The 21,600-nt window shown below is 40.4% G+C and overlaps 1 protein-coding gene across 5 annotated transcripts in view; it reads left to right on the top strand.

Annotated features, from left to right (window-relative positions):
- The window catches only part of LOC136872065 (focadhesin), a 226,888-nt gene that overhangs the window by 30,896 nt on the left and 174,392 nt on the right, over positions 1-21,600 (top strand). For all 5 annotated transcript variants that reach the window (XM_067145921.2, XM_067145922.2, XM_067145923.2 and 2 more), the window contains exon 4: positions 10,350-10,504. In XM_067145921.2, the coding sequence (XP_067002022.2) occupies positions 10,350-10,504 (155 nt within the window). The remainder of the gene's footprint in view (positions 1-10,349; positions 10,505-21,600) is intronic.

The raw sequence follows: 21,600 nt of genomic DNA, 5'->3' as shown, positions 1-21,600 counted from the left end.
CTGGTACTGCATTTCTTAAATCATTTTTCCATAGGTGGTAGTCCAAAGTGTCTGTTTGCCCCATTGTCATGTTCTTTTTGATATTCTAGAACTTCTAATTTAAATGCTACACTATATGAAAAATCTCTTAATAAGTGGCATTGTGCAACTTTTCAAAACATATTACAATTGTGTCTGTGACTGCAATGTAACTAAGATGACAAAGCATTCCTTTCTCTCGCACCCTCATGCCTGGTTATTACTCCTACTACTTACTGTTAGGTAGATTTTCCAAGGTCATGGTAATCTAACAAGTTTAATTCTGTTCAGTCAGAGATCGAGATCTTGGAAGATGCAGGTAAGCATCAGATTGCATTTCCTGAATTAAAAAGATGCATCTTATGGTACAAAAAAGTAAAACATCCTTGGTTTCCCATTTTCACACCAGGCAAATGCTGGGGCTGTACCTTAATTTAGGCCACCGCCATTTCCTTCCCACTCCTAGCCTTTTCCTCTCCCGTAATTGCCATAAGATCTATCTGTGTTGGTGCTACGTAAAGCCAATTGTATACAAAAAAATACAGTACTTTCTTTAAGACTTCATTTCCTAATCTAACATTTCTTGCATTACTTGGCTTAATTTGACTGCATTCCATTACTTTTGCTTTGAATTGATTTTGTTTATCTTGTCCTCCTCCTCCAAGACTGTGTCAATACCATTTTTCAGTTTCTACAGATCGTCTGCAGATTTAGGTAAAATAGCATTATCGGCAAATCTTGTAGGTTTGATTATCTCTCCTCGTACTGAGTTTCCTATTTCAAATTCATCTTTTTCTTTTGTCATTTGATCTACATAGAAAAGGAGGAAGGCAATCTGCATCCTTGCCTCACTCCTTTCTGGATAACTCCTGCTTTATCATAACCCTCAAGTTTTACCAGTGAAGATTGATTTTTGACATAGAATACGTCTTTTGTTTCGTTCGTGAACTGTGCCCCACATAGAATTTTGAATGTCACATGGGAATGTACGCATGTTTGGCTTCTTAACTTTGCTAGGTATTCTAAATGGTATCTAAATGGTTATTATACAGTTAAAAAGGTAAAGGATGAAAAGATTCTTTAAGATTACTTTCAGTAATTGATGACAGCATAGGAAGTGTTAGGGGCGTCCACTATTTTGTATTTAAATTGATATTGTCGCGATGCAGTAAAATTGGTATAGCTCACCACAGTATTCACTGTCACTGTACTAAAAAACATTCATACAGAAATGACTGCCAGAATCAACGTATGAACACTAGAGCAATGGCAATGATATTAAACTTTTGGGGATGTCAGTAAGGTGACTTCATGTATCATTCTCATATATTAACATTTCTTTACTATGCTCAGCTGCTAGAGTGTTGCAATAGGTATTATTACATTTGTCCTGTAGAACTGTTATTATAATAGCTACCATTGGTCACACTAACCTCCATAACTTCCTGACTAAGCCAGTAAAAATGTTGAAAATTATGCTAAATTTGCAAAATGTCTTAACAATTTTACTTTAAATGGATTAGATCTAAATGGTTGAGAGAAACTACTGTAAACTCATTCAGAAGGATAGAGAGAAATCTGATGAACCGAGTAAGCCCAAAAGTCTGCAGCGGAACATGCCAGAGAGTATGCATCGAGAGTCGACTGTAGATGACAAAGCAGTAATCGTGGACCTCTCGTAAACCATATCTGACCATCAATAACGCATTAGTCAGGCGGCCGAGTATGACAGGATTTGTCTAGGTGCCAGTAAAATCTATTTGCTTAATGGATACTTATAAGTTGAAAGGTGCAAAGTACCAAATTTATGAACAGTAAGTTATTGATATTACTGATATCATCATCATCATCATCATCAATGTCCCACTCCAGTCGCCCGGGTGTGGTTAGCAAGCCTCCTCCACTCCTATCTGACCTTCCACTTTTCCTGCTCCATTACTTCCGCCACATCCAATCCAGCTTCTCTAATGTCCTTCCAAATCTGATCCATCCACCTTCTTCTCGGTCTTCCAACTGGTCTCTTTCCCTTAACTTCTCTTTCCAATTCCCTTTTTGCTGTTCATTTCCCATTCTTTTTACATGTCCGAACCATCTCAGTCTTGCTTTCTGTATGTTCTGTACTAACGGTTCTATATTTAGCTCTTCTCTGATATTTTGGGTTCTATCTCTTCTTGTCTTTTTAACCGATTTTCTTAAAAATTTCATTTCTACTGCTTGGTTCTTACTATCTTGTCTCTTATTATTTACCAGTGTTTCTACTTCATATGTTACAATTTTTATGAAATATTGTTTATATAATGTTAATTTCATTCTCTTCGGTACTTTGTCATCACATAAAAGCTCTCTGACTTGATGAAAAAATGTTGTACCTTTACTTAGTTGGTTATTAATTTCAGGATTAATTTCAGTACTTCCATTAATAATGCTACCCAAATATGTAAATTGTTCTACATTCTCTAATTGTCTATGTTCACTCGGCTTCCCTTTTTCTCTTTTCCACAGTGCATGACTATAGTTTTCGTTTTACTAATTACCATTCCAAATTCCTTCAGAGTTTCATTCCAAATGTCCAGTCTCCTTTGTACTTTTCTCCCTTTCCCCAAATCACCACATCATCTGCAATTACCAAAGCATTCACTTCATCACTACTGATACTCTGTTTTACTCATTTTATGATTTCATCCATCAATGTAATAAACGATAATGATGACAGTGCACTTCCTTGCTTGAGACTTTTCTTTTGTGTAAAATGTTTCAAAGTCACCACTCCCCACTTGAACACTGCTTTTCTCTTATATCCGTCAGTCTTTTGTCTATGAGTTTCTCCATTATTTTTAGCCCATATCATAATAGGGTTATATCTCTATAATTTTCACATTTCTTCCTATTTCCTTTTTTGAACAGTGGTACAATGCTTCCTTGTTGCCAGTCTTCAGGTATCCTTTCATCCTTCCATATGGCATTGAGGGCTCGGTATAGCCACTGTAGTCCACTGCTTCCTGCTGCCTTAATCATATCAGCATTGAATTTGTCTTTTCCACTTGTTTTACCTTTAGTCATTGCCTTCACTGCCCTTTCAAGTTCAAACCATGTTATTGGGTTCTCTTCTTTTTCTCCATCTATTATTTCCATTTTCTTATCTCCTTCCTCCGAGCAGTCATTCTCATTATAAAGTTTTTCAAAATATTTTGCCATTCGTCATGTACTAGGGATCCATCTTCTCTCTCTAATGCCTTAATTTGTTCTTGATTTATTCTTTTCGATGTTATTACTCTGAATAATAGTTTCTGACTTCCTCGATTATCTTGCTCAATTTTGTTCATAAACTCTCCCCAACATTTCTCCTTTTTTTCCTTGATACTCTTCTTTACTTGTAGTTTCAATCTTTTGTGTTCCACATCCCTGTGATACATTTTTTGCTTTTCCTTATCCATTTCTTTCTTCACCTTGTTCCTTTCTTTTATTTTGTCTGTCCACCACTGTGTCTCCTTTCTCTTAACCTTTGCTTTTGTTTTTCCCGCATACCTCAATTGCTGCTTCCACAAATGTCTGTCTTAAATTGTCCCACCCTTCAACTCCACTTCGTATTTCCACGTTAGGCAACTTCCTTTTTATCCAATCTTGGAATGCCATTCTTTTATCCTAATCCTCCAATTCCCAAATCCTGATTTTTGGTTTCTTCTTCAGTACAATTTTAGGGATTTTTACTTGTTTTAATTCCACAATTAAAAATCTATGATCACCTTCCATACTTTCACTGGGGATTATCTTCTTATTCATGACGAATCTTCCCCCATTCTCGGTCTGTCATTATAAAATCGATGAGTGTTCCATACTGTCCATTCCAACTATATCAGCTGATCTTATGGCTATTCCTCTTCATAAATCATGTGTTCTTTATTATCAGGTTATTTCTGATACAAAATTCCAACAGTTTCTTTCCATCTTCATTTCTGTCGCCATACCCATTTGGGCCCAGAACATTCTCACATCCCATTCTATCAGTTCCCACATGGGCATTCAGATCTCCCGTTAACATGATCCCATCTCCGACAATATGTGTTTCCAGTGCATTGAGGAAATCTTCTTTTTTCTTCCACGTTACATCCTGTGTGTGGAGCATACACCTATACTAACTTCAGTAGTTTCTTGTGTACATGTATATGCATTATTATAATTCTTTCATTTACATACTCAACTTCAGCTATTGGTTCAACAATCTGATTCACTATAAATCCCACTCCATTTCTTTTCTCTTTACTGTTACCTATCCAGTACAGGTCTTCACGCATAACCCTGGGCATGGGTTCCACGTTATACCACGTGATACTGTGTCTACAAGTTTCTCCACTCCTTTCCCTTTCCATTTTACTTCACCTAATCCCAGAATGTCGAGTTTTCATCTCTCCATTAGGTCAATCAATTCATTTTCCTTCCCATTCATTGTTAAAATATTTATTGTTCCAAATCGGGTTTTGTTCTCTGATCTAACACTTGCACGAACATCAGCATTACCATCATACTGTGCAACTGTAGCCAGAGACTTGTCAGTTCCATTTCCATTTTTAAACTTCCATTCGAGGCTTGTATTATAGTTGAAAGCAAGTACAAATTTACTCATCTGCTGACTTGCTAAGCCTAACGCATCTGAGGATTTTCTTTCAGAGTTTACTCCCTTAGCCTATGAAGATCCCTCTTCTCCACAAGGCAGTAGTTTCCTCTTCTAATTTTCCCCAGAGAGGATGTGTTGCCTCATCCACCATCTTTGCCATTCCGAAGGACTCTTTCTCTGCGTAAGATGCTGTTAAGGTCTTTTTACCTGTAACCCTGGGCATGGGTTCCACATTATAACCTATGAGACTGGGTCCCTACCTGAACTTAGCTCTCCTTCACACCAGCCTACTGATGTGGAGTAAATCCACCCCTGCAACGTGGATGCGCCAGACAAGAATTACTTAAGTGAAGGATAGGGAAGGTGACCTTATCTCCTTTGACTCCATTGAGCCGGGTTAATAGTTGTGTATGATGCCACAACCAATGGCATTGATATCTTGCAGTCTGTTTGATCTGGTGTTACTTGTGGATCTTCATATGTAGGTGGACTACTTCCTCCTAGTTTCCCCAGCAAATTCATCAAATGCATTATTCACCTCTGTCACTGTACTAAAAAATATTTTTACAGAAATGCCTGCTGAAATCAACGTATGAACTCTAGAGCAATGGCAATGATACTAAACTGCGTAGAAGAAACCACACCAACAGTAAATATAACCAGCAGACGGAAATCTCCATGGATTACCAAGGAGATAGTGCGAGAAATTCGAAGAAGGGACCGCCTGTACCAGAAATGGAAAAGAAATCCAACCGATTATGAGTGGGAGAAATACAGGCTGGCTAGGAACAAGGCTAAACAATCTATCAGAGATTCCTACGATTCTTACATCCACAGTCTCAACACCAACTCCAAGGAACTCTGGGCTCTTCTCAGAAGTAAAGGTTGCAACAGAGCTCCATCTGTATTTAAACATAACGGTACGGCAGTCTCCACACCACAAGAAATTGCAGACACCTTCAACAGGAAATTTAAAAGTAACTTCACCGTACCTACTGAGGAAGAGAACATGCTATATTCAAGGACAACATCTACCCCTCTCTTCCCTCTAACCAACCTGTATTTCTCAACGAATGAAGTAAAGGAGAGCCTTCTGAAAACAAGACCTCATGCCGCGACCGGGCCGGACCAAGTGCCAGCAAGAATTCTCAAGAATTGTGCAGTCGCCTTGGCGCCCTCGCTTTGCGCTCTCTTCAACTATTCCATTAATACCGGGTCTGTACCTTTGGAGTGGAAAGAAGCCAACGTAGTGCCAGTTTTCAAAGATGGAGATAAGGAAAACGTAGATGATTACCGCCCAGTTTCTATAACATCAGGGGTCTGCAAATGTATGGAACGTCTAGTTGCTAAATGTATGTTGGATTTTCTCAAGGAGAGAAACCTGCTCAACTCAAACCAGCACGGCTTCATTCCGGGAAAATCCTGCACAACACTTCTAACAAAAGTCATTGATGACTGGCAGTTCTCCTTGGAGCAGACTGATGTCTCACAAATAGACTGTGTGACTCTGGACTGGAGCAAAGCTTTTGACCAGGTGTCACATCAAAGACTTCTGTTAAAACTCAGCAACTACGGCATTCAGGGTAAACTGCTGTCATGGTTGAGGTCATTTTTGGTGGGTCGAACGCAGTGTGTTGTGTACGGAGGAGCCAAATCAGACCAAACCACAATTACTTCTGGAGTAATTCAGGGCAGTGTGATAGGGCCCCTCCTCTACACGATTTATGCTCTCGACTTACCAGATTGTGTAAATTCGACCATGGCACAGTATGCCGATGACACAGTCATTTACAGAGCCATGAAAAACAGTGATGATATTGTACAATTCCAATCGGATCTGGATAGTATAGCTCTGTGGTGTGAGGTAAATAGATTGTATATAAATATTAAGAAGTGTAAATATATAAGACTAAGCAGAGCTAAACAACCACTCCAGAACCAACCTACTCTATGTGGAATCCAACTGCCGACTTCTAACTCCATCAGACTGCTCGGTATTCACATTACGGACAATCTGAAATGGAATAAACACGTGGAGGAAGTGAGGTGTAAGGCATACTGGGCGCTAGGTTTCGTCCGTAGATGTCTCTCGGGAGGAAGAAGTAAAGCCCTACGAACGGCTTATATTTCCCTTGTGCGGCCCATACTATTATATGGCCTTCCTTCCTGGCATCCAACTACAACGGAAAATATGAGGAAACTAGAAGGTATCCAGCGACGAGCAGAACGTTTAATTAACAAACACATCCCCTTAAACACAGCCAGGTCATTGCCACCAGTGAACTCGTTATGTACACAAATAGATGTAGCCTTCCTTAGGAAATCCCTGACAGATCACACACACCTCTCCCCTTTCCACTGCCTGCAGCTCAATTACCGCTCTGTTAAAAGAGGCCAAGGAGTTACTCTTGTCCCTCCCTTCGCTAGAACAACCTCATATTTAAGTGGGTTTTACTCAAGGGCTGCTCGTACCTGGAACCTTATACCATCTGAGGTAAAGCTACTTCCTTTTCCTCACTTCCTCCGCGAAGTAAAGAAAATGTATATGTAAATATAAACCTATATGTGATGTATATAACTTGTATAAATTAGAATTGCAAGAAGGATGGGTGCAAGTACAGGTGCATGTGGGCAAATGTGTATGCGTGCGCGTGTGGGAGTGGTTGCGAATGAGTGTGTATACAGCAGTCTGAGTGAGAATGGCTGGGTGTTCTTACTCTAATATTTTCAGGATAAATCAAGATAATTATTATTCTAAGGGTACAGTGTTTGTAGTGTAAATATGTAAATTTAAAATTGTCTACATAAGTTTGTATGTAAATATTCAGTAGAGTTTATGTACACATGTGGAGATGTGGAGATGGAGGCACTTCCGTGTATGTGGGGCTTGCCCTTTCTCCATCTACCAGCCCTAAATTGTACATGTACAATTTAAGGAAAATAAATAATAATAATAATAATAATAATAATAATAATAATAATAATAATAATAATAAGAAACTCTTGGTGAAGTCAACAAGGTGGCTTCATGTATCATTCTCATATGTTAACATTTCTTTACTACGCTCAGCTGCTAGCCTGAGTTTGCAGATAACTCTGCTACTGTGGCACACTTGGTGAGGTCACCTTGTGACTAGCATCCATAACAGCTTTTAAGTAAAGACCGTGTGCATTTCTTTATTTTAATTTTCTGTCTCACTGAACATGTTAAAGTACAAGAATATTTCCTGCATCACTTGACTTAATTTGACTGCATTTCATTACTTTTGTTTTGAATTGATTTTATTCTCAGCCGGACTGAGTGGCTCAGACAGTTGAGGCGCTGGCCTTCTGACCCCAACTTGGCAGGTTTGATCCTGGCTCAGTCCGGTGGTACTGTATTTGAAGGTGCTCAAATACGTCAGCCTCGTGTTGGTAGATTTACTGGCACGTAAAGGAGCTCCTGTGGGACTAAATTCCAGCACCTCGAAGTCCCCCAAAACCGTAAAAGTAGTTAGTGGGGCGTAAAGCAAATAACATTACTATTATTGTGATTTTATTCATCTTGTCCTCCTCCTCCAAGACTGTGTCAGTACCATTTTGCAGTTTTCTCAGATCATCTGCATCAACATCAGCGAGACCAAAACAGGGGTGATGGCAGTCAACAGAGATAGATGTCTAGCAAGTGTAAAACTAGGAGACCACACCTAGAGTGTGTGGATAGTTTTTCTTACCTTGCAAGTGTAATCTCCAGTGATAATTTGGTCAGAAAGGAAATTGCAAACAGAGGGCAAAAGGGATCAGAATTTTACCAACAATTAAGGACACTTTTATGGGGTGACATGATTTCAAAACTGGCCAAGCTGATGATGTTTAACAGCTATTTCACATCAATATTGACCTAGGGTATTGAAGCGTGCACCCTCACAAAAAGAGATTCATCAAGACTGCAAGCATCAGAGATGAAATTTCTTAGATCCACCATCCAGAAGACCAAGATGGAGAAGTTAAGAAATGAGGAGGTGAGGGGAAAAAGCTGGAATAAAGACATTATTAGACTGAATCGGCACATCAGACTATAGTGGTATGGGCATGTGATGAGGATGGAGTCTACAAGAACAGCCAGAATAAGTTTGGAAAAACAGGTGGAGGGGAAAAGACATACAGGAAGACCAAAAACCCGATGGATGGACATGATCAAGGTTGATCTAGTTACCAGGGGATGAACAGTGGATGATGTCCTCCATGACAAGTTGTATATGGACAGAAAGAAGTTGAAGAGGCTCATTAACAGTACACAGGTAACTGTAACTGTACAATGATAATGATGATGAATACATGTAGCACTGTAAGATGCTAGAATACATCCAGCCTTCTTTTTACTGGCCATTTTAATATTCTTTACTAGTATTGTACTAGTTATCTTGCTTACAATGTGTGAATTGTTGTTGTTGTTGTTTTAGTCATCAGTCCATAGACTGGTTTGATGCAGCTCTCCATGCCACCCTATCCTGTGATAACCTTTTCATTTCTACATAACTATTGCATCCTACATCTGCTCTAATCTGCTTGTCATATTCATACCTTGGTCTACCCCTACCGTTCTTACCACCTACACTTCCTTCAAAAACCAACTGTTTTTTAAATTTTTTTTTATTTGCTTTATGTCGTGCCAACACAGATGAGTCTTATGGCGACGATGGGAGAGTAAAGGCCTAGGAATTGGAAGGAAGCGGCCCTGGCCTTAATGACGGTACAGCCCCAGCATTTACCTGGTGTGAAAATGGGAAACCATGGAAAACCATCTTCAGGGCTGCCAACAGTGGGGCTCGAACCCACTATCTCCCGATTACTGGATACTGGCCGCACTTAATCGACTGCAGCTATCGAGCTCGGTAAAACCAACTGAAGAAGTCCTGGATGTCTTAAGATGTGTCCTATCATTCTATCTCTTCTTCTCGTCAAATTTAGCCAAATCGATCTCCTTCCCCAATTCGATTCAGTATCTCTTCATTCGTGATTCGGTTTATCCATCTCACCTTCAACATTCTTCTGTATCACCACATTTCAAAAGCTACTATTCTCTTTCTTTCTGAGCTAGTTGTCGTCCATGTTTCACTTCCATACAATGCCACGCTCCACATGAAGTCTTCAAAAACATCTTTCTAATTCCTATATCAATGTTTCTTTTCTTCTTTTCTTAAGAAAGCTCTTCCTTGCTTGAGCTAGTCTACATTTTATGTCCTCCTTACTTCTGCCGTCGTTAGTTATTTTACTACCCAAGTAACAATATGTGTGAATTAACATACCTTTTACAACATATGCAGCTGAAACCTGACCAGTCAAAATCTACAAGATGCTCACCTTCTTCTAACATCTCTTCATCCCTCTACTTTGTCTTCTAATTTACTGTATACCCTAGTAGTGAAAGATAGTGAGTTTGAATCCCACTGTTTGTAATCCTGGAGATAGTTTTCCATAGTTTTGCATTTTCACACTAGGCAAATGCTGGGCCTGTACCTTAATTAAGTCGGTGGTTGCTTCCTTCTCAATCCTATCCCATTGCCGCCATAAGACCTGTCTGTGTCAGTGCAATGTAAAACAAATAGAAAACAATCCTATTTGTTAGTTAATGTTTAATAACTAATTGTGTTGTTCTCTCAGCTTCCAGAATTTAACAAACAGAAAAAAATCCTGTTTGTTAGTTAATGTTTAATAACTAATTCTGTTGTTCTCTCAGCTTCCAGAATTTAAACTGCTGAAGCAGAAATGTGAGGACCCAGAGCCATTAGTAAGCATTACTGCATGCCAAGGTATAGTGTCTTTAGTGGAGCTTGGTATTCTGCCATGGGGAACAGCTCTGGCTGGATTAATTGCAGCAATGACATCTACCAAGTAAGTTACTGCATGAATGGAGTATTAGTAATGCTAAAACAAAGTAATATGTTTATCCTGAAGCTACTCTGCTTCTTTTGCCATTATATTTGGTAAACCTGGACCATTTTAAACCTTAGATTGAGCATAAGTGTATCAAATTATGAAGTAAGTTCCTTCATTTTTACAGTGACATAGCATGGCATGGGAATTTCTTGGGTGTTGCCGGTTCAAAATTGATACAGTCGAGGAGAAGATGGAGGAATTTTATTTTTCCAAATACAGTATCCAATATACATTTCACTACTACAAGTGTTGGAGGCTAAGATAGAGGGAAGGAGTGCAAGAGAGAGGCCCAGGGCAAGATGGATAGACTCTGAAAAAGACTGGAATGGAATACAATTACTGAAGAGGAATGATGAAAGGAGAGGTAATGGTGGAGAAGTACCATCAGCACCCTGATCTGGCAGGGGAAATGAAAATGATGACAATATCCAATGTGTAGAATTACATATAATAGTAATAATAAATGTGGGAAAAAATACAGTCAAACCTCATTAGTGTGTTCCTCATTAAGATGTTTCCTCACTTAGCATGCCGTAAATTCAAAGTCCTATTTCACGTTATATAAAAATATCTCACTTATCTTGTCAATTCACTTTACCACTTAGTAGATCACATTTTTCATAGCCTTGAAAATGTTCTTTGTTGTCCCTTGTGAAAGAAACTGATTTCCAACACAGATAAGAGCCCTCGCCACATGAAGAAGGTCAGAGAAAGTTGCGCAAAAGTGGTAAAAAGTCTTGAATTCCTGAACTTTACAGGGTAAATTACACCTTCGGGGAACAAGTCATCAAGCCTCAGGAAAGATCAGTTTTTCTTGCAGGTTTTTCGTGATATTGCTGAATAACTCAGTAAGCCTGTTTGTGTTTGTATAAATTTAAAAAAAAAACAGTGAAGGGTAGCGAATATTTGTTGCATGATAGCCTACCTATGGGCTACAAACATAATTATGTGAAGTTGATTAGTGTGGTGCATATTTGTCTTGTGGTAGCCCAATTATGGATACTGAAAAGGTCATGAAATCGCTTGCTGATGAAGACAAAATTAAAATCCAGGAAGTGGACAGGCATCTGCATTTTTCATTGGTACCATAATTAATGATTTTCATTTCCATGCTGATATAGACAATGCTTAGAGTAAATTGGGGAACATTTTCGATTTTGGACTTGAGTCGAACGAAATGTCGCATTCAAGATGGCGGTTGAAGTCATTCACGTCTTAACAAGGATTCACTGTACCTAAAAGTACTGCATTTGAAGATCCTCCAGAAGTTGCGTTGCTCCTGCTTGTACTTCAGTTCAGTTCGTCGCTTGATAATTTTTCACTACCATATAGCCATGTCAAGTCTTGATTATTTTTCACTAATGAACAGTTACTGTGATTCTATATACCATGATACATGAGAATGTCTTTCGAAACCACCATGCAATTTTGTCTTCAAATCCTTTAATTCAGGAGTTATTCTGCCAATTGAAATAATATTACTTTTTTCACTAAATGTACATGATCCTAAAAGGCTCTATAACACAGTTGCAATCATAGGAGAATACTTCGCTGGTGAACTTGGAAACTATGCTTGGGAAGTGTAATGAAAGAAAGAAACAAGCTGTTTGCCTTTGTCTCTAACTGGCAGATGATGCATGACAGACTGTCATGATGGCACTGAAGATCACTGACACCCAGCCTGGGCAAGTTTGCCTTTGAAGCGCTGCAAGCACCACGTGCATAAATCGGAAACATTGAAAACATTTTGGTATGTACTATGTATTAGTTCCATTCTTCGGCACTAGATGGCAATCGCATATTTTCTGACCTGTGTTATAAGAATCTGATGGATTTATATTGTTCATAGAAAATACAAATTATATGAAAAAATGAAATGGCATATGGATTTTAGTGCCGGGAGTGTCCAAGGACATTCGGCTTGCTAGATGCAAGACTTTGGATTTGATTTGACGTTTCATCATGATGAGGATGAAATGATGATGAAGATGACAGATATATAAGGGGAAAACCCCTGTGGCAGAAGAATTAATCAAGTGAGAAACAAAGATGTTAGGAAGGAAGTCAGAATAGAAAACCTAAATGAGAGAATTGATAGGAATAAACTAAGATGGTTTGGACATGTAAAGAAGAGATGAAGTTTGAGGGAAAGCGATGGAGAAGGAGGCCTAGAACAAGGTGGATGAATTCAGTAAAGAGGAATGCAAGAAGAAGAAACCAGCACTGGGAAAAAATGATGGGAGAGGAATAGTGGATGGAGAGGGGAAGGTGGAAAATTACTACCATAAATGCCCCGACCTGGCAGGAGCTGGATAAGGGGAAAGAAAGAGGAGGATGATGACTATGATACCTAATTTCTGTTTTTGTGTTGTGTTTTTGTGTATGTTGCCAGCAGCAACACTGGCAGTGTAAATGCCATGTCCATGCATTTTTATCAGAGCAAAGTTCAATGCAGTCATGGCAACAGTACTTGAGCACAGCTACTTAATACCATTAGGTATTAGGTTGGATAGGAAGAAACTGGATAAGTACCAAAAAAGAACAAAAAGATGAAGATCAATACAGTAGTGAAAGTTAGCAACACAGGACAAACACATAAGGAAAAAGGAATACCAATGGTTCAATGTAAGGCAGGGTCTCTCAGGGTGCATGCACTGGTACATTGTGCGGCGGCAAGGTGCGTAAGACGACTTAGCTAGGTTGACCAGAGTGCAGATCCCCCACTCCTCAATTTTGAGCAATAGCTCTGTCTCTGTCTTCCTCTGTGTCCGTCTCTCTTGTGCTGCCTGTTTCCCCCTTCTTCACTCACTCCGCAGCACTTCACCGAGTTGAGCCGAGCTTAGCTTAGCTGAGACAAAATGCTGGTCCATGTGAGATTTTGGGCATTTGAGAGGCCCTGATGTAAGGAATAGGGCAAAAAAATGTTTCTTCCTTTATCCATAATACCAGTATAGTTGGTCCGTTATTGGACATTATAAATTTTTCAGCTAACTCATTCTTGGTTGCCAGCGTTTTGCCCCAGTGTGCTAACTTGGGCTCATCAGTTGGTAAATAGGCTATATCGTTCCTTTATCAAGACTAAAGATCTGTCAACAGTGTTGAGGACTGTCGTCCTGATGAAGCTTTGTAGCAGTAAGGAGCTTGTCAGGGGTGGGAATGAAATGTAGAAGAGTTGGGATTTCAGAAGAGACTGCCAATTTATGTGAATATGTCAGTGTACAAAGATATGGAGTTGTCCTTGTCTCTCTTCTCAGACTAACCTGTCATTGTGTTTGTTGTCATGTTCCTAGCTCTCTATGTATGACTTCATTTGACTTTTTTTTTTTCTCTGCCATTGCATCTATCAACAAACTCATCAAGATTGATCTGCCCGCTAATGGCTGCCGTCCTCAGGGAGGATGCGGTGTTAAATAATAATTGCAACAAATTTCACTCCTGTTCATGTTGCTACATTCATAGTTGTATAATCAGTTGTCCACAAGGCTGAATATAGACTGTTCCAAACAAGTTTTAGTTCCATGAGCAGTAATTGAACCTTGGACCTCCGGGAGAGCAGCTTAAACCATAGCTGATTTTGCAAGTAAATATAGCCAAGGATCTGCTAAGAGATGGTGGTGGTTATTGTTAAAGAGGAAGTGTAACTAAGTAACCATTCTCTGTTAATAATCAGAGGGAAAAAATGGAAGGGGTCTGACACACACAGAAAAATGAAGATATCGGCCAAAGAAAGGCTACGGCCACGAAGGGCATGAATGCTCTAATACCGTCAGGGTTGGCAAAGAACAAGAGCTGACCAACGGAAGTCGGATAGGATAGATGAATGTGAGGAGCCTGGCACACATTAAGTTGAAGCAGTGTTGGGACTTAGCTAAGGGCCCCATTGTCGCCAACCTACACTCTCAAGTTAAGAGTCCCTGGGGCCTCTTACAACATGCAGGGGATACCGTGGGTATTATTCTACTGCCCCCACCCACAGGGGAGATCTGCTAAGATTACTGTTGCTTAGCCAGATGGTGTCCAGATATTGAAGTATGATATGATTGATGTGACAACTTACTGCCTCAGTTGCTTGGCTTTCAAGACTAGGTTTGTTGGTTTCCATGTCTGATAGCTCTTCAGTTTTCCTCACAAGGCTTCCAGCTCCAACCCTCATTCTTGATGAGCTGGAAATTGAATGAAGTGCATCTGGGTAGAAGGCAGAGGTGCTATTCTATTCAGTGTATGGCATTACAGACCAGCCCTGTGGTGTAGGGGTAGTGAGGTTGCCTCTTACCCAGAGGCCCTGGGTTTGATTTGTGCCCAGATCAGGGTTTTTATTCCTGGATCTTAGGGTTGGTTTCAGGTCCACTCAGCCTATGTGATTACAATCGAGGAGCTATCTGACGGTGAGATGGCAGCCTCGGTCTAGAAAGCCAAGTGTAATGGCCGAGAGGATTTGTCGTGCCGACCATACACCACGTCGTAATTTGCAGGCCTGGGGCTGAGCAGTGGTCGCTTGTTAGGCCATGGTCCTTTGGGGCTGTTGCGCCATGGGATTTTGTGTGGTGTAGCATTACAATCATTACTGATATACAGCAGGAAAAAAGAAGAAAATTACAAATGAATTTATATATTGTAGGGCTTCTGGAGTAGCATCTAAAAAATCCAGGCAATTTCCAGAGTAGGAAGACAGGGAACATTCATTGACAGTGTGTTGATGTTTTGTCATGGACATTTGCATTTGCAGATTGGACTTTTCCTCTGCACTTGTACAACAGGTTGGCACTTCTACCATGATTTGTTGTGATGCTGTTCAGCATCAACCATGTTCTACGAGGAAGATTCACAGTATAATGTTTGACACTGCTACGGAGAGAACTATGCATCTGCAGGTGGTGAACTGTTGATTGATTCTTGCTTTCAGGCGAGACTGATATGGAAGTTAGTGTCTGCCAGGTTTTTAACTGTCCTGATTAGGACGCCTAGGGTGGGATTCTCAGAAAATGATAAACTTCCTTGGATGAGCACAAGGGTGCTCTTTCAATCTATCCGATCTCTCAACAACCCTGCACATTGCACAAAGATTTGGACCTCTTCGCACCATGAATTTTAATAACACACCCAAATATCTAGGTTTTACCCTGGACAGAGCCCTGATAGTCCAAAGTCACCTAACTAAGACTGCACAGAAAGTACAATCTCGAGTAAAAGTTGCCAGGAAACTTGCAGTCACAGTTCAGGGAGTAGATACATCGGTGGTTTGTGGAACAACCCTTGCTTGTGTTTATTCCGCAGCATAGAACTCTTTAACTGTTTGGCTTGGCAGCAGTCACACCAGTAAGGTTGATGTACAGTTAAATGTACCATAAGGATTGTCAGTGGCAAGGTAAGATCTGCTCCACTGAAGTGGCTTCCAGTTCTCTCAAACATCTGTCCCCTGGACCTCCATACAAAAGCAGCACTTGAAAGAATGGAGAAAAGTGTCTGAAAGTGATTCCTTCCCTCTACATGTTAACCTTCATTCTCTACCTAGAAAGTGGCTATGTTCCAGGGAACAGACATGTGAAGTAGCAATATAGCTGCTGTAAAGTGGGTTTGATCCAAAGGTGGAATGGACACAAGAATGTGCGGAGGCAGAGCAACCATGAACTAATCAGTAATCCATCTGCTTATCGCGTACTTACAAATAAGGTATTACACGACAGTTGTTGCACGACCAGAGAAAATTAAATAAAGCAAGACACTTACCAAGGTGTTCCCAACAGAAGGTCATTGCAAGGGGTGGAAACAGCTAGACCCAGAGAGGTCAAGCAGATTAGATAATTACTACTGACTAATATAACAACTTCAAGTTTAAGTTAAGCAGAGACTTTAATTGACTGAAAATAAATTAAATGAGAGAAAACCAAAATTAAATTCCCCAAGTTAAGATAAGAGAAAAATAGAATTAAATCAAGAATCGTAGAACATTCAAGTTTCATCAAAATTAAAATCAGGGAAGAAAAAGAAAAAATCTGTGTTCACAATCCAGTCCCCAGATAATATCTTCAATCAGGATAAAATAGAAGAGTATTATTTTAAAGAAATAAATGAAGATACAAAGTCCTTAATTGAATTCTTAACTCCAAGATCTTGGATTACCTACAATACAATTCAGGAGCGGAAAAATGTTTCTTTATGACCACTTCAACTGTAGTTCAGGGCAGTAGCATGAAAATCCACAGAGCACAAGTTCCACAAGAATAAACATCAGAAATGGGATAATTAAAATTAAATATTAATGTGACCAACAGACACAATGAATCACCAGAACAACTATTATTCAGATTAAAATATTAATAATATTCAAATGCCGAGGAAAACCGAGGTGTGGAGATGCATTTACTGAATCACATCTATCACCAAGAACAAAATCCCACCAATCTCTATTGCCGAACGTCAGATGTCAAATCATTACAGAGGCATCGGACATTGAATGTCAAACATAATAGAGACCACACCCACCCATATATAAAGAGTGCAACCATGGTGACAAGATCATGTGACAAACAAAAGCAAAATGGCTACCCTCCCAGATAGCGTTGGCTACTGAATGCATGATTCGAAGCAGTGTATCGATTCATTCAAGTGTCCGAGTGAATCGATTCACAGGAACGGCGAGCTCACGGCACACGATTCAGCTTACTTCCAGCGGACAGTGCTGAGTGGCGCACTCACTGGACGTTGACGGGGAGCCGAGCTTCCGCTGCAGCGAGACATACAATGAGCCATGGCACACCGAAAGAATCGTGAACGAGTACGGCTCAGTGAGACACAAGATACAAACGGCTCCTTATCGGCACACTGGACAGTGGACACTGGTGGAGAGCCGGGTTTCCTCTGAAGTAATACATACAGAGCCATGGTACACTGAAAGAATCGTACGCTAAATGGACTCCCGAGCTCAGCTCATTTGAAAATAATACCCACCTGCATTCACTGTCCTCTTCTTACAGGGAGGTTTAAATAATAGATGGATTTATTATTATTATTATTATTATTATTATTATTATTATTAGCCGGCCCCATGGTGTAGGGGTAGCGTGCCTGCCTCTTACCCGGAGGCCCCGGGTTCGATTCCTGGCCAGGTCAGGGATTTTTACCTGGACCTGAGGGCTGGTTCGAGGTCCACTCAGCCTACGTGATTAGAATTGAGGAGCTATCTAACGGTGAGATAGCGGCCCCGGTCTAGAAAGCCAAGAATAACGGCCGAGAGGATTCGTCGTGCTGACCACACGACACCTCGTAATCTGCAGGCCTTCGGGCTGAGCATCGGTCGCTTGGTAGGCCAAGGCCCTTGAAGGGCTGTAGTGCCATGGGGTTTGGTTTATTATTATTATTATTATTATTATTATTATTATTATTATTACAACAACAACTTCCCCCATGTGGAGGCTGCCACAAGGACAAAGTATGTTGACTACACAGTATTTTGTCTTCTAAGTTACTGTTGACTTTGCAAGTGTGCCAGGTAGAAAATTCACCACAAGGCTCAGGAATAAATTTGCAAATACGGTTCTTCAGATATTATGTAGATGATTGCGGAATATGGTCACTGAACCTCGTATTGCGGCGATAGCAATGTCGTGAAGTCGTGTCCGGCTGAGACCAAGAGAATACCATAGCTGTACAAGAAATTTAAGGATTATGCCTCGAGCTCCGATCACGAGTCCATGGACAGAAATATTGTCTAGGTGATATTTATCTTTATAGTAGTTTACAGTTGGCTGGTAAATTGACTTCTTTTCGGCGTCCACCTCTTTGGCCTGGCCAACGTGCGACTCGAAGTGTATTGTGGGATCCAAGATTAGTCCTTGCCTGCTAGCTGGTTGAAAGGTTATCATGTCAGTATGCCTGTTACTCCCGTCAGTAGCTAGGCCAGAGACCTGTTCGTGCACCATGAAACCGTCATCCCTCAACGAGGTCGCAATCATGTGTCGTATTGTATGATCAACAAATTAATCTAAAAAGCCACCTAATCGATACTTTATCGTAAAGTATCGATTAGGTGGCTTTTTAGATTAATTTCTTGATTAAACTCATTGATACGGCCATGAAGTGGACAGCTTGCAAAACAGTATTGTATGATGGCGGGAATTTCTCAATACCTCCCCGTGAGGGCAGGCTCCCAGGACATGGGCAAGAGTTTCGTGCTCTCTGGGGCAACGTCGACAGAGGGTGTTATCCTGGGACCTTCCTGGCACGGAGCAAACGGTGCACACATTTGCTGTCGTCTTGATGGCCTCTCTCCATTCCGCACAGGATAGGCCTTGGTGATCTCTCATCCATTTGTTCCCTGGCATGTATTCCTGGAAGAGTCCAACGCCCTTGCCTTTGTGCGGCAACTTCGTCCATGACTGAATTTCTCTGTCTCGTAGTATCTGTCGGACCTTCCTTATATTGGGAAGAATGGCTATTTTTGGACGTAACTCGATCATTTATTTCTATGCCTAGATCTTGCAAACAAATTGTACGTTCTTGTTCCAAGTTCCTAGTCGCATTAATGTAGCCGTTATTTGCAAGCGATAATTTATTACAGATGTTAATATGCTGTAGTTTGGCTTCTCAAGTGGCGCGAAACAAACCGAGGCCTTTATACTTCCTTTTGGTGTGATCCGGAACGTCTGCTGGTAGTTGTAATAATTCTTTAGTTCCACTCTTTAATATTTTATCCGCATCTGATAGAAAAGTTTGAGGTATCTTGTTTAGGGGAGTAACTTGGAGTGGGTAAATAAGAGTAGGTGATATTGAACTATTTAAAATTGAAGATTTCTGGTCAGATTGCAGCAATGGTGAGCTAACAAGGGTGTCAATCTTGTTTCGTGTCTTGTCAAGTACGGCTTGTGGATCCAGTTTAAGTTCATTGATGAAATTCACACCTAAGTAACAAATCGCACTTCCGTTGCACTGTGATTTAATTTCACAGTCATCATTAATGATGATATTCTCCTCCATTAGCTGACCTTTCTTGATAGAAAGACAAGCTGATTTTGAAGCGCTGATGTCCAGGCCGACTTCCTTAAATCTTTCTATCTCATTCTTGGTTGCCAGCGTTTCGCCCTCGTGTGCTAGGGTGGGTTCATCAGTTGGTACCTAGCACACCTACCAATACGCTGGCTAGTGCATTGGCCTCCACGGTATGCACTAGCCAGCGTATTGGTAGGTGTGCTAGGTACCAACTGATGAGCCCACCCTAGCACACGAGGGCGAAACGCTGGCAACCAAGAATGAGCTAGCTGGAAAATTTATAATGTCCAATAACGGACCATTTATATTGGTATTATAAATTTGCTCATTCAGGACAAATATTTCAGATTCCGTATGGGAATCAACATCTATATCATCCTTAAATCTTTCTATGGCATCCTGGCTAGTTCGGCAGCAGATTGTGTTTTTCCCAAATATTACCGTATCGTCGGCGAAACACATTATAGTGAAGTTAGGCTCCTCGTTTGCAATCGAGTAACTGTAATTCCTTGCTAAAGAATCTTCAGATAGTTCTTCCACAATATGATTGGTAGCGATGTTAAATAATGCCGGTGACAAAGGGGAGCCTTGAAGCACACCGCGATTAATTTTGATGGGTTTTGTTTCCTGTTTTCGTGTCTGTATCTGTGTTACGTTTCCCTCTTGTAGAGCAATTATCAGTCTCGTCAGTTTTTCGGGCACTCCGACCAACTCCAGTGTGGTCTGGAGGTGCGCATGTCCGACGTTATCAAAAGCTTTGCGAACGTCGAGATATATAATGCATGCATCGTTCTTTTCCTGCCTAGTAAAGCGGCTTCCAAAATTAAAGTATTTATGTAAGTACCGGGTGTATTGGTGAAACCCCTTTGATTGTCATGAAACACAATGTAGTTCCGAAGCTGTTTATCAAGAACTTTCTCAATGATTCGTCTAATAACTGAGCATATAGTAATTGGACGCCAGTTACTGGGATCATTTACGTCACCTCCTTTATGAACCAGAATTGTACGGGCTTTCTTGAAAGTCGATGGTACTAACCCTGTTGTTAGCATTCTAGTGGCGATGATTGCGATTATCTCTGAAATCGTGCTGTTTTTAATAGCTCGGACGATTTCATGGTCAGGACCACTTGCTGTGTCTTTCTTGATTTTCTGTGTTGCCTGAATAATGTCTTCTTTTGATATGACCAGATTGTATAGGTCGTTAGTCTCCATGATTTCACTCTCAGTGCCTTTTTGAGGGTATTCTGGTCTTTTGTGGTTGTTCAGCCTAGAAAATATGTCCGAAAAGAATGTGTGCAATACATTATCTTTCAGGCTGCAAATTGGTTGTTCGTTTCTAAACACATTGCGTATGGCTTTTTGCTGCTGATTGTAATAGTAGAACTGAGTGGATTCATACATGTACTTCCTTCTTCTCTTCTCTCTTCCCTTTTTCGTTGATCTTTCAGGGTTTGAAGAGGACCTATATGAACATTGGGCAGAATTAAGTTGGCCTTTTCTTCTCAGTTCATAATATTTCTGGGTGGGGTGTTTCGGCCCGGGAAGAATATGTGGTACTGAAGCTAAGAATTGGACAAAGTCATTAATGGCCTCGTCGAAGTGGTCATCTGTTAGGTTTTCAGAAAACTTCGATTTCTATTTAATCGGATCGCGGTTGTACTCGTCCATATTCGGAGCTGGAGTAGTAGAGGTATTTGTTGTGGTTTCATTGGACTGACGATTCTCTGGGGAATTTCGTAAAATGCTGATTTTACTCTGCTTCTTGACCAGGGTATCTCTGTGCACTGCAGGTTGAGCTCTGCTAACATGTATGCTTACGCCCCTATCAGATCGATAATATTTTCCACAGTGCGTGCATTGTACACCGCGTGATTGTTGTTCATCGGAAAGATTATTAGCCATATTGTGAACATGTATATGTGACCATATAACTTACGATTGAAATATTCTTGTCTATGCACTATTATCCAGAAAAGAATATAAAACGAGCCACGTGATCTTCTAACATCACTGCCGTGTCGACTTGATTTTCTGAATGAGGCAACGGAATACTAGAACATATGA

The sequence above is a fragment of the Anabrus simplex genome, chromosome 4 (genome assembly GCF_040414725.1).
Source record: "Anabrus simplex isolate iqAnaSimp1 chromosome 4, ASM4041472v1, whole genome shotgun sequence".
Classification (NCBI taxonomy): Eukaryota; Metazoa; Arthropoda; class Insecta; order Orthoptera; family Tettigoniidae; genus Anabrus; species Anabrus simplex.
Note: the sequence above shows the minus strand (reverse complement) of the source record. Positions and strands in the feature narration are given on the sequence as shown.